At 35.9% G+C, this 14,628-nt stretch overlaps 1 protein-coding gene across 1 annotated transcript in view; it reads left to right on the top strand.

The window, feature by feature from the left end:
- PPP6C (protein phosphatase 6 catalytic subunit) overlaps positions 1-13,502 on the top strand; it is a 35,914-nt gene extending 22,412 nt beyond the window's left edge. The window contains exons 3-7 of the mRNA XM_025914967.2: positions 2,485-2,550; positions 3,558-3,699; positions 8,891-8,970; positions 9,143-9,352; positions 10,222-13,502. Of these exons, the coding sequence (XP_025770752.1) occupies positions 2,485-2,550; positions 3,558-3,699; positions 8,891-8,970; positions 9,143-9,352; positions 10,222-10,470 (747 nt within the window). The 3' untranslated portion in view covers positions 10,471-13,502. The remainder of the gene's footprint in view (positions 1-2,484; positions 2,551-3,557; positions 3,700-8,890; positions 8,971-9,142; positions 9,353-10,221) is intronic.
- The last annotated feature ends 1,126 nt before the right edge of the window (positions 13,503-14,628 follow it).

Genomic DNA, 14,628 nt, shown 5'->3' with positions numbered 1-14,628 from the left:
AGTTGTTACTGATTTAAAAAATTAAATATTAAAAAGTGATTAGTTTTCTAATATGGTTAATAACAGTTGATATAAGCAAAAAACTTTTTGGGGACCTCTGATTTTTAAGAATATGAATTATGAATGCTCCTGAAGCTAAGAAGTTTAAAAACTACTGAGCTAGCCAGCTGTTTCCTTGCCTCAAACAATGGAATAAAATCCACTTCAGGATTGCTTGTGTTTTAAAATGAGAACATTTATAGAGTTTCTGTGATGTGGAAAACATAATACACGTTAGAGATTATTTGTGAAATGATGAGGTGAGCTTCCAGTAATGTAGGACAAGCTTAGTTGTCTTCACATGTTCTCAGTAAATGTTTATTATGTTCGTTAATTCTGGCAAAACTTCCATTCTGGGGCAGGAACTGTTGGGTCCCTAAAGCAGAATATTTGATCATCTTTTAAATGTATATAGGGTAAATAGGAACTTAAAAAGTTTTTATTTAAGAACATATAGCTATAAGAACTATAAACATGAATAGGAGTTAAAGGACACTTCCACCATACCTTTACAAAAGCAACTGTTTTATAAAACTTTTAAATGTTCCCTTTCTGACTCTCTGTGTGTACATACTCAATTTTTACATAACAAAATTGTGTAGTTTATTATAGGTAAACTTTTGTGTTACATTCTTTTCCCTAATTGTTTTTTTATTTTGCTACATAGTTTCCATCATAACCATTAGTATTTAAAAGAAAAAAATTTTAACATTTATTTTTAAAAGAGATTGAGTTGAGGGGCAGAGAGAGAGAGGAAGACAGAAAATCTGAAGCAGGCTCCATGCTGTCAGTGCAAAGCCTCACATGGGGCTTGAACTCATGAACCATGAGAGCCGAAGTTGGATGTTCAACTGACAAACCACCCAGGCATTATAATCATTATTCACTATTGGTCCAGGCCTTTGAGTTGGTAGATCATACTTTGTTAAAATAGTGTCTTATGTTAGTCGTGAAGGTTGTTTCTTTTGTTGTTATAAATGATGTTGTAACACATTTTCTGTATTTTCACACAACATTTATTTCCTTCCGTCCGTCCTTCCTTCCTTCCTTCCTTCCTTCCTTCCTTCCTTCCTTCCTTCCTTCCTTCCTTCCTTTTGCCCTTAGGATATAGTCAAAGAAGTGGAAATATTAGGCCAGAGTAACACGTGTGTGCACACGCACACACACACATGCTCATATTATGTGTGTGTGTATATACTATGTAAATGATATGTATATATATCATATATACATCTGTGGGTTGGGAATTGAGAAGTATACTTTCAAAGGGAAGGTCTTTACATAGTAGAAATGGACAGCAAATACTTTGGACAAAAGTTTACCACTTGACTGAGTTGAACATTTGTTTCATTTATTTGCTTGCTAATTTTAAGAAGATAGGAAAATTTTATTGTAAACTTGTTAAAGTTTTTCTTAACTCTAAGCAAGTAACAACGCTTCAGATTTATGAAACATTATAAAGAGTAGTGCTTTATTTCTTTTAGTAGTTAACATTTAAATTTCAGTTTTGTTCACTGTGACTAAGATTTCTGTACTGTTTTAAGTGTTAGAAACTTAAGTAATAATTTTTTAGTTTCAAGTGTAGAAGATGACTGTATAGGAAATAATTAGTTGTAGTTGGTATAATATATTACAGTCAATTCCTTTAATTCAAAATCCTTTCTTAGACAAACTGTGAAGTTTTCTTTAGAAATTAGGATTAAGATAATCTAGTTGACTGAAGTTACCAAATGGACAATTTATGAGTTTCCAATTTTCAGTCAAATAGAATATGATGAAATAAACAGTTCTGTTTTACTAATTATTGAGAAGACACTCCATAGCTGTAGAGCCTGAGGGTACACACATCTCCAAAGTAGAGTGTAGGAAGGTAGGTTGATTTGCTCTTCAAGATACTATGAAGTATCATGTAAATTTATTCTTTGAAAGAAATTCTTATCCACTTGTTTTCTTATCTTTTGTCTCATTAAAATAGATACTGAGTATGTGGTGGGGTGGTTAGGTTAGCTTATTGACAAGTTAGATAAATGATCAGTTATTTCAAATACTCAAGTGATGGAATGCCTGGCTGTCTCAGTCTGTAGAGCATGCAAGTCTTAATCTCAGAGTCGTGAGTTCAGGCCCCATGCTGTGCATAGAAATTACTTAAAAAAAATTCTCAAGTGATAGATGGGGAGATAAATGACAGAAATTTGAGGGGGAAGTCCTGTAATATTAATGATCTAGGAATGACTTTAATGGTAATTGTGAGATTTATTTTAGTGCTTTTTTTTAAGCTTGAGAACTGTGTGCTTGGCAGTTTTGCTCACACTTAATTTCTTTTTGTAAGTGTAAATATTTGAGGTCTTCTTAATTAAATGCTTCTTTACACATTTCGCTCTCAGTTTTATTATTTTACTCCTTCACAGGAATTTGTAATCAGCATATATTGCCTTTCTTTTATAGTTTTATGACCTTTGTGAGCTATTCAGAACTGGAGGTCAGGTTCCTGACACAAACTACATATTTATGGTACGTAAACCCCAATGATACCAAATATTTATTAAAATGGAAAAGATCTGACTTGCTACATGTAAATTATGTAATAATTTCATTGCCATGTGACATTCACTATTTAAATACATGAAAAGGTGATTCTGTATTTTTTTACATTTTGCCATGTCATCTAGTTGAAAATAATTGCTTTAGTAAATTGCTGTGTGCATAGGACTGGGTTGTAGCCCTAAGTAGTGACTGGCAGAAATATAGCCCAGAACCATAGATTTAAGACACAAATCTTAATTTTACTGTTGTTTTATCACACGTTTTGAGCAATTTCATCGTTTATTAATCTGTGGATTGATGAATATAGGCATATACACATTTGGTATTAAGGTGGATATTTGCTTAGTTTCCTTTTGGAATGTAATGTTACTGTTGAATTTTGTCTGAATCCTGTCATTTTCCTCCCTTCTAAAGGTTTGTGGGTCACTTTCCTATTCTTTTAGGTGTCTTCCTATTGTTCTAATATTGTCCCAAGTAAGACATTAATGAGAAGTGTAATTAGTATGGCTTTACATGCAGTTGTTAAATACAAAGCTGAACCCAGAACAGTAGTATAATTTTGGTATCTGCTTTTACAAAAATATTATTTCTTCAATTTGGTAGCTTTTCTGATGCAGTTAAAGTGATTTTTGAAATTCATCTAAAGTTTTTTGATTCACACATGACCTTTTAGAAATATCTGCTAGTGTAGGCGATAGAGAATTGGAAAAATGGTGATTTTCCAGGGAAGATCCTTGAGAGAATTGCACAGCAGGTTCCTGCACTGCTCTTGAATCCTAAGACTAGCACAGACATTTAGTAGAAATAGTTATTTACTTCAATTTGAATTTTTTGTTAAAATCCAATATTCAAATAATTCAATGTTTGATTCTTCATTTTTGTTATTTTTGACTGGGTCTCTGAGTTTGTACACTTTGGTATAATTAAAAAAATATTGTTGCTATTGTTTCTAACTGTAAACTTTTATTTTACAGGGTGATTTTGTAGACAGAGGCTACTATAGTTTGGAGACCTTCACTTACCTTCTTGCACTAAAGGCTAAATGGCCTGATCGTATTACACTTTTGCGAGGAAATCATGAGAGTAGACAGATAACACAGGTGTATGGATTTTATGGTAAGACTTTCTATTCTCTGATTCTTTTTTTTTTTTTGAGAGTAAGAGAGGCAGAGGGAGAGAGAAACAGAATCCTAAGCAGACTCCATATTCAGTGTGGAGCCTGATGTGGGGCTCGATCCCACAACCTTGGCATCATGACTTTGGCTCAACTGACTGAGCCACGTAGGCACCCCTACTTTCTCAACCTTTAAATCCTCCTCTTTCCCCAATCAAGAACCTTACCATGGAGAGAGAACTATTCTTTTTTTTTTTTTTTTTAAATGCTTATTTGTTTATTTTGAGAGAGTGAAAGAGCATGAGCATGCATGAGAGTGGGGTAGGGGTAGAGAGAGAGGGAGAGAGAGAATCCCAAGCGGACTCTGCACTGTCAGCACAGAGCCCATTGTGGGGCTCAGTCTCATAAACTGCGAGATCATGACCTGAGCCAAAATCAAGAGTTGGACACTCAACCAACCAGGTGCCCCTGGTGAGAGAGCTATTCTTAAATTTTTGGTGTACATCTTTCTAGATGTGTGCCTCAAAGTGTAGTCCTCAGTTTACCTTATTGGAATCATCTGGGGTGCTTGTTAAAAATGTGCATTGTTGGACCCCACTGAACACCTTTTGGAGTGGGAATCTTAGAATCTGCTAAAGGTGAATGTTCTGCTCTTGAAAGTTTGAGAACCGGGGCGCCTGGGTGGCTCAGTTGGTTAAGCGTCCGACTTCAACTCAGGTCACGATCTCGTGGTCCGTGAGTTCGAGCCCCGTGTCGGGCTCTGGGCTGATGGCTCAGAGCCTGGAGCCTGCTTCAGATTCTGTGTCTCCCTCTCTCTCTGCCCCTCCCCCATTCATGCTCTGTCTCTCTCTGTCTCAAAAATAAATAAACGTTAAAAAAAAAGTTAAAAAAAAAAAGAAAGTTTGAGAACCTATTCTATGTATATGTGTGTATGTGTGTGTTTGTAAACATATTTTTGTGTGTGTACATACCTGCTTTTTTCACTTAATGCTGTGACCAGCCTTTTTTCACTTCATTGACATTATTTTTATAGTTGTATCATATTACACTATATGGATGTACTATAATTGATTAAACTAATACCTTTAACATTGAACCTTGGAGTTGTTTTTAAATTGCTGTTATACACATAGCTGAAAGAATATCCTTTTACATATATAAAATTATGTAAGTATGTATGTATCCATTTGTCTGCCCGTGTGCTTGCTCCAGAGAATGCCAGGACCTCAGGGATCAGAAACAGAACTTAGCCATGAAAAGCAAAATATCTGCTTCTATAAAACTTTTATATGGTTGAAAGTTTTAAAAAATGAGGTTAGAGAGAGGCTGGCTGGCTCAGTCGGTAAAGCAGTAACTCTTGATTATTGGGTTGTGAGTTCGAGTCCTACATTGAATATAGAGATTACTTAAAAGTAAAACCTGGGGGCGCCTGGGTGGCGCAGTCGGTTAAGCGTCCGACTTCAGCCAGGTCACGATCTCGCGGTCCGTGAGTTCGAGCCCCGCGTCGGGCTCTGGGCTGATGGCTCAGAGCCTGGAGCCTGTTTCCGATTCTGTGTCTCCCTCTCTCTCTGCCCCTCCCCCGTTCATGCTCTGTCTCTCTCTGTCCCAAAAATAAATAAACGTTGAAAAAAAAAATTAAAAAAAAAATAAAAGTAAAACCTGTAAGGGGCGCCATGAATCAATTAATCTTTCAGGGGGTGCTGACGCTGTTAGCATGAAGCCTGCTTGAGATTCTCTCTCTCCCTGTCTCTCTGTCCCCAACCCTCGTCTTGTGCATGTGCACACAAGCTCTTTCAAACTTAAATAAAATCTTTAAAAAAAAAATGAGGTTAGGAAGCTCTTTGAAGAAGATAGCAGAGCTATTGAGATTATTAACATGAAATTTCCTTAAGCACAGTTAAGGTGGATATTAAGAAATTTGAAAATATTTATCTCATGACCCTTTAGTTTTGGATTTTATATTTTGGATTCTTTTTTGTCATTATAAAGGTAAGCTAAAAAATAAAGATAAGTAAACTCTTAACTCTTTGATTTGTAAGCCATTGTGAATTATTAAATTGAGAAATTTTGATAATTTATTGTTTATATAACTTTGTTATTAGTAATTGAAAAGTTAGATGGCTGTTACTTGTTTTTACAAGTTACTTCTGGTTTTCATTCATAAAATACCAAGTACCATTTGAATTAAAATTTTTTGATTCTTATGCAAGACAGTTAATAGTTTGGATAGTATATACTGTGGTGTTAGTAAAAGCCAACTGGCTCTAAGCTTGTTATTATACATATTACTACACCCCCAAATTTGACCAACTTTTTTTTTATAAGTTTAAATTTTTTTTAGTGTTTATTTTTGAAAGAGAGAAAGAGGCAAAGCGTGAGCAGGGGAGGGGCAGAGAGAGGGAGACACAGAATCCAATGCAGTCTCCAGGCTCTGAACTGTCAGCACAGAGCCTGATGCGGGGCTTGAACCTGCCAGCTTTGAGATCATGATCTGAGCCCGTTGGATGCTTAACCAACTAAGCTACTTAGGCGCCCCAATCAACATCTTTTTTTAAATTTTATTTTTTATTTTTTAAAATTTACATCCAAATTAGTTAGCATATAGTGAAACAATGATTTCAGGAGTAGATTCTTTAATGCCCCTTACCCGTTTAGCCCATCCCCCCTCCCACAACCCCTCCAGCCACCCTCAGTTTGTTCTCCATATTTATGAGTCTCTTCTGTTTTGTCGCCCTCCCTGTTTTTATATTACTTTTGTTTCCTTTCCCTTATGTTCATCTGTTTTGTCTTTTAAAGTCCTCATATGAGTGAAGTCATATGATTTTTGTCTTTCTCTGACTAATTTCACTTTGCATAATACCCTTCAGTTCCATCCACGTAGTTGGAAATGGCAAGATTTCATTCTTTTTGATTGCCGAGTAAATACTCCATTGTATATATATACCACATCTTCTTTATCCATGCATCCATCGATGGACATATGGGCTCTTTCCATACTTTGGCTATTGTGAATAGTGCTGCTATAAACATGGGGGTGCATGTGTCCCTTAGAAACAGCACACCTGTATCTCATGGATAAATGCCTAGTAGTGCAATTGCTGGGTCATAGGGTAGTTCTATTTTTAGTTTTTTTTGAGGAACCTCCCTACTGTTTTCCAGAGTGGCTGCACCAGCTTGCATTCCCACCAACAATGCAAAAGAGATCCTCTTTCTCCACATCCTTGCCAACATCTGTTGTTGCCTGAGTTGTTAATGTTAGCCATTCTGACAGGTGTAAGGTGGTGTCTCATTGTGGTTTTGATTTGTATTCCCCTGATGATGCGTGATGTTGAGCATTTTTTCATGTGTCGGTTGGCTATCTGGATGTCTTCCTTGGAGAAGTGTCTATTCATCTCTTTCGCCCATTTCTTCACTGGATTATTTGCTTTTTGGGTGTTGAGTTTAATAAGTTCTTTATAGAGTTTGGATACTAACCCTTTATCTGATATGCCATTTGCAAATATCTTCTCCCATTCTGCCGGTTGCCTTTTAGTTTTGCTGATTGTTTCCTTCTCTGTGCAGAAGCTTTTTATTTTGATGAAGTCCCAGTAGTTCATTTTTGCTCAACGTCTATTTTTTTAATGTTTGTTTATTTTTGAGAGAGAGAGAGAGAGAGAGAACGAGCATGTGCGCATGCACTGGCATGCTCATGAGTAGGGGAGGGGCAGAGATGGGGAACAAAGAATCCTGATGTGGGGCTTGAGCTCACGAACCTACAGCTCATGACTTGAGCTGAAGTGGGACACTAAACTCACTGAGCCATCCAGGTGCCCCTGACCAACATTTATCAATGCAAGGCAAAAAAGGAGGAAGAGAAGGAAGACTTTTTTTTTTAAAGACAACATTTTAATCAAGATGCCTTTACCAAAGAAAATGACAACAGCATAACATCTAGTATTGAATTCTCTTGTTCCCAAGCTGTGCCTATCTATGGTTTTAATGACAGGAAGCCCACGAGCTCCTCAGGTGGGAGATAATTTTAGTCAACATGGAACTTAACATTGATTTTGAAGTAGTAAAAATGTCCATATATAGCTATTAATTATATTGGGCCTTCAGTTCACACTGATAAATGTATACTGAGCAGTTATTGTGAACCAAATGCTTTGTGTATGTATGAAGATGAAAAAGACAAGATTCCTGTCTGCAAGCTCAGCTCAGTGTTAGCGCTCTCATGGTGAGTTTCTTTTTTCTTTTTTTTTCTTTCTTTTTTTTTTTTTTTAAATATATGAAATTTATTGTCAAATTGGTTTCCATACAACACCCAGTGCTCATCCCAAAAGATGCCCTCTTCAATACCGATCACCCACCCCCCCGTCAGCCCTCAGTTTGTTCTCAGTTTTTACGAGTCTCTTATACTTTGGCTCTCTCTCTCATGGTGAGTTTACATAAGGATCCTGCTTCACACAGACATGTAATTTAGAGAATCATGAGGATGGACCATACCCTGTAGTCTTCTATATCATTGTAATAATGATATGTTACTTTTTTTTTTTCAAAATTAAGGAAGAAGTCAAAGAACAGAACTTCCATGGTATTAATTGAAAGAAGAGATGAATATCCTATTAACTGTTGTAGACAGCATAGAAAGTGTTCAGCTAGGAATATGTAAGGACCTGATTGGCAGTCTGTCTCCCAGTGATGACTGCAGGTGTACTTACTGAAGCTCAAGTATTTCATTGCATGATTTGCAGAAATCTCAGAGGAGACAATCTAGGCCTGAGAAATATTGAGATAGGAATTACCCATGCTCCTGTAATTAAGGGTCCTCTAATTAGTTTACCCTAGTAGAATAAGGTGGTCACATTAAAGAAATTACTCAGCTTGATAGAATTGCCCAGTGTGAATAACATACTAGATAAAAGCATTTGTTTTGGGTTATGTGAATTTAATATTTAGCTCTCCCTGATTATAGCATGTTGATGTCAGCTGCTTTGTAGGGCTGCTTCTGGAATGAAAAGCAGGACCACATTCTTAGACTAGTTAAACACTCATCTCCTTCATGGCTCTACATGGAAGACCTACCAGGGCTCAATAAGTGTCATAATTTGCCATCCTAGTTTAAGCTAAACTTCTTTATTATTGGAAGTATTCTTTATTTTTATCAGCAGATTCAGAACTTCATTAATGAGAACTCTTCTGTTTCTTTGATAGATGAGTGCCAAACCAAATATGGAAATGCTAATGCCTGGAGATATTGTACCAAAGTTTTCGACATGCTCACAGTAGCAGCTGTAAGTTTATGGAAATCTTTGTAAAAGCTTAAGTATTTTCCTGCCAGTAACACTTTGCATACTTTCATCCAATTGCCATCTCAATTATATTGTTATCATTAGCATTCATTGATGAATTTAGATATGACTGGGTTTATTATTACACTTTCAACTCTGTTATCCTTTTTGCTAGTTAATAGATGAGCAGATTTTGTGTGTTCATGGTGGTTTATCTCCTGATATCAAAACACTGGATCAAATTCGAACCATTGAACGGAATCAGGAAATTCCTCATAAAGGAGCATTTTGTGATCTGGTTTGGTCAGATCCTGAAGATGTGGATACTTGGGCAATCAGTCCCCGAGGAGCAGGTTGGCTTTTTGGCGCAAAGGTCACAAATGAGGTAAAGCCAGTTTTTTTGAGAAAATGGTTTGTTGGTTGCTAGTAGACTACATAAAGAACTATGTGGCTATAGATAACAACCGTCTGTTTCTCATCTAGCTTATCATGTATGTCTTCCTCAATATCCACTTGGTAATATGTATAAAATAAATGTTTCTTTTCTTTCAAATATTGCAATTAAATATTAATATAGCAAGGGCAAGATAGACACACACACAGGTAAACAATTTTTACTATATTTTTAATTGAGATGTAATTGACGTGTAACGTTGTATTAGTTTTAGATGTACATCATGATGATTTGATATGTGTTTTTATAGTGAAAAGCCAACCTTTGAGGTTAGGCTGTTTTCAGTTAAATACACACACATTACATACACATGTAGGGATAAGCTTATATAAGGAAGTAATCCAACATAATGGAATGAAGGAGCTGGATTCAGCATAATTTAAGTAAGTTATTTATGTTCTCTGAGCTTCCGTTAAGTTACAAAAGAAGGACGATAAATCTCAGAATTCTTTTAAGGATCATACTAAACCCTCAGTATGATAGATATTAATAGCAATATACTTATTATTACACCATAAAAACTTTTTTCATATCTACTAGTACTTATAGAATGCTTTTTTGTCCAGAAACTTTTAAATAATTACGTGACTGGATGATTTCCATAACTTAGGCCAAAGCAGCTGTATTTGTGTGTAACTTACTGGAATTTTGGGGGATAACTAGTAGAATGGGTTTTGTAATCATGAGAACTCTAGTAGTAACAGGATTTATACTTCATTAGATATTATTCTTTTATTGATGTAGCATGATTTTTTTTTTTTAATGTGCTGGTCACTTAACAAAACCTTTCTAAATTACAGTTTGTCCATATCAACAACTTAAAACTCATCTGCAGAGCACACCAACTAGTGCACGAAGGCTATAAATTTATGTTTGATGAGAAGCTGGTAACAGTATGGTCAGCTCCTAATTACTGCTATCGTTGTGGAAATATTGCTTCGATCATGGTCTTCAAAGATGTAAATACAAGAGAACCAAAGTTATTCCGGGCAGTTCCAGATTCAGAACGTGTTATTCCTCCCAGAACGACGACGCCGTATTTCCTTTGAGGCCTTCGCCCATCCTGCTGACCCATTTTTCTGCCCTCTTCTTACCCCAACTCTCGTGTATTACCCTCTTCAATATACTTTTTATCGAGCACTTTGCTGCTGAAATGCTGCCTCTTGCCTTTTTTTTTTTAATTTTAAATTATCTAAATTTATTGTTTGTTACGGTGTCTATAGCAATGTTTTTCTATCAATTTTCTCCCCCATCCCATCCCCACCTTGGACTCATTTGAAAAGACTTGAGAAATGTCTTAATACTCACACTGCTGCATGTAGCTCTTGCTTATTTACTGGTCTGGGGGAAACAGGATGTGTTTCCTCTTTTTAAAAAGCCAATTGACAGAACAGACTACACCGAAATGCTCCTCCTTTTGTATCATTCAGCCTTTTGTTTTAGTTTGGTAAGTTTTAAGAAATTTCAGCAGCAAAGTTGTTATTCAGTGGGCACGATGGACTGCAGATGCCTCGAGTTATGTATACCTGTCCCAGATGTAAACGTCATTGTCCTTTGTTGGATGATATTTTAAGTGGATATAAAATAAATTGGTCTAAAGGGCTGCCCTCCTTGTTGTGTTTTTAAATTTTAGTTAAAACTGCTACAGCATATGACTTTGTACAGTAAGATAATTGTATTGATCTTTTTTCAGATTCCTTGTATTTTTTAATAAAGTACTCTTAAATAAAACCCAGATAGGTTAAAGTGTTAGAAATTTTAAACAGCTTACATTGTTAGTTTAAAGTTATTCTTTTTCCCCCCCTCCTAATCAGAGTTCTTGACCCTTTGGTTATTGAGTTTAAAACTTCAACCGAAATTCAATACTATTTATTTAAAAAAAAAAAATCACTAAACTGTGCCTAAAGAACATAACTGCCATATTAATGTTTTGGTTTATATTCTCTAGAGTAATAGAAAAACATTTAATACTTGTAATGCTGATGTGTTCATTTGATACCAGTTGAGTAGAATGTGATCGATCCAGTTTACAATCTATCATGAGTATCATTAAGTAAAATCTGTGTACTTTTCGATGGGAATCATTCTTCTCTTGTTGTAACACTTGACCTTAACTTTTAGAAAGTGTTCATTTTTTAACTGCAACTGGAAAGGTTGAAAAGTCAGGACTCTTGTATTTGTGAACTGTAATTGGAAGCAAAATTTAAAAAAGTGTAGGAAGAAACAGATTGTCCTTTTTTTGTAAAGGTCTGTGATACCATGTTTCGGCTTTGTGTAAGTAATTTGAATATCCAAAGGGTGTGATGATCAGTTCTTTATATGCAACTGTCCACTTAATAAGGACAAGTGTTCCAGTGTCTCTTATGACTCTGGTCATAAGTGATGTCGGAATTTACCATTTTGTGAAATAGTTGGTATCCCTTTACTACTATAATTAATTTTTGTCATTCCAGGAAATCTTTGTGAAACCAGCCAGTTAATAAAGCACTTTAGTATCTGTTCAGGTAGTTTTGAAAACCAACTTTTCCCCTTCAGGATAAGAACTTCCAGGTTACCTAAAAATGCAATAAAAAATCTTTATAGTCTAAGCTTCTTGGCACATAATTTTTCATCAGGGTTTTTTTTTTTTTTTTTATTAAATGAGCACAATAATGTTTTGTTTTTTGTTTTTTTTTCCACAACCACCTAGCTCCTTGTTTAGTTTCTAATTGTATAGCTATATGAAAGAGGTGGCTGAGACATTTGCTGCACACACTTGAACTGTTGGGTCAGTAGCTTTGAGTTACTGCCCTGACCCCAGTGTAATTCAGGGGGAAAGGTATTTTTATCTTACAGGGATATGTAGCTATGTATTTTACTAATTGTGAAACACTGGAAATTAATGATACAGACAACTTGGTGTGGTCTTTGAACAGCTCTCTGCAGTATTTTTTTCTGTTACCATAAATTGTATTTAAGTGCTTGCTCCTCTGCTTTTAAGTTGTATCAATAAAATCGGTAACCTCAGCCCTCCCTTCCCATTTGACACTCCCTAGCTCAGATTGATGTAGTTGTTTTAGTTATCCCTGTAATGTGACCTTTATTTTTAAGTCATGGTGTACTGCATTTGTTTGTCACTAGTTGGGCATGTGCCAATAATAATCTGTCCATTCCTTAATTGCCATCTCTATTTTGTCTGATTTTTTTCTCTTCAGCTGAATAACGGCTTTTTTGCATGAAAAAAAAATAGTTTTTACTATTAGACATGTAAAGGGAAGAGAGAGTGAATGTATTGGACTTTGTAAGCCTAAAAGGAATATTTGGATCCCTCTACTAAATAAGGGCTATGTACGATATAGAGTAATCATGTAGTGGAAGATACTTGCAAGTCATAGATTTGTAGGCAGGAGGATCTGTTACTCCCTGTATCTAGGCTGAATGTAAAATCCTTTATGTTGTATTAATGGGGGTGATAACTATTTTTATTTGCTGATGATATACTTGGTTTCTAATAAAGTGTCCTAGGCTCTAGTGAGAACTGTCTACTTTTAATTGCCAATGACTCCCTTTCCCCTCTTCCTGATATGCTCTTGGCTAGCTTTTTATAGGTTAATGCTTTTTTCTGAAACATCTCACCACTTTAAATGTGTTCATTTGGGTGTGAACGTAAAAAGCCTGGATCAAGAGCACATCTCATATGCAACATGCATCAGCTCCTACTCCGTCTGGATGACTAGAACTGTTGGAAGATTGTGACGTCTTAAACCCTGGGTTTTGCTTTTGAAATAAGGTTTGAAATATTGTTCATTGCATTAAGATTTGTGTGTTTTTGCTTTGTGAGCCCAGCACCAGGTTTTGGAAATGCCTGTATTGTGAAAGCAAATCTGAACTCTTTCTGAGCCTTTTTTGTTGTCAGAAATAGAATTGCTTTCCATCAGCCTCCAGAAAATTGTGTATCTGGAGTCGAAGAGATTTAACAGCACGAATCCAGATTTTTAATTGTAATTGTTTTTTAAATGCTAATGTTTGTAAAGCACCTTCAGTTCCTTGGATGAAAGGTGCTATATTCTCTCAGTGTAAATTAATAAAAAGATTATAGGAAGTTTGTCAGAAAATTTTATCTGATGCATAGTCTGTAGCATGTCCCGACCAAAAGTTAGCATTTTATATAACACAATTTAAACTAAAAAATGCTTATTCCTTCACTTGGTTGCTTGACTAGTAAACAGAAGTGAAACTTTTTCTTGTTTTGCATTTGACTTTGAGCTAAGTGTTCCAGTTCTTTAAAGGAAGTAGTCATTGTTATGTCCTGGACCCCATGCCCAGAACCATGCATCACGAGATGTCACAACTCTTTCGATTGTGTGTTTACAGTGTGTATTCATGCTGATGAAGTATACAGTAGTAAAACACCCAGAAGCATTTGCAAAGTCCCCTAGCATGGTGTCCGACACAGTAGATGCTTGGGGGACTGTTTGTTCCTTATTCCCCTCTTCTTCATTTTCTATTTCCTTACCAATCAGTTGGTGATTGCCTTTTTTACCCTCAGGAGAGTAAGACTATTCTGACTTGGATCACTCAAATATTTTCTTTATTCAAAACTGCATGAAATTTGGGAAGATTTTTTTGTGTGTATCAACAAAAATACTTACTACGTAAGTATGTTCCACTCAAACCCTGGACATCCACTATTCTCAGCACTCTGCTTTTGGTATAAATGGGAATGAGATTTAATAAAAGAATACATGGAGGTGTTATGGAATAGCATAAAGAATATAGGCTCTGGGATCAGATCTATGTAAAAACTCAGCTCTGCCAGGCAGTAATAGCTAACTTAGCTAAATGATGTACATGCCCTATTTTGTGTTTACCTTTACTATGGTTCTATGACTATATTACCTCTTTCTCTGCCCTGCCCTCCCTGCCCCTTCAGATGAGGAAACAGACTTAGGATAGGTAACTTGTCCAAGGTTGCATAGGAGAGCTGGAACTTTAACTCCTTTAGGATATGCAAGAGTACATCTTAAACCCTCTTAAGCCATCTTAAGCATTATTGGTTTTTGTAGCTGTATGACCCTGAGTGAGTTGGGTTCTCTAGATCCTAAAATTCTGTGTCTAAAATAAGAATACCATACAGGGTTAACCTCCAGATTAAAAACAGCACACATAAAGCACCTGGTCCCTGGCCCAAAGCTGCTATTTATTGAGGGCTCACTCTAATACAGTAT

The sequence above is a fragment of the Puma concolor genome, chromosome D4 (genome assembly GCF_028749965.1).
Source record: "Puma concolor isolate L17-30 chromosome D4, mPumCon1.1.hap2, whole genome shotgun sequence".
Lineage (NCBI taxonomy): Eukaryota > Metazoa > Chordata > Mammalia > Carnivora > Felidae > Puma > Puma concolor.
This window is presented reverse-complemented; position numbering and strand designations above follow the sequence as displayed.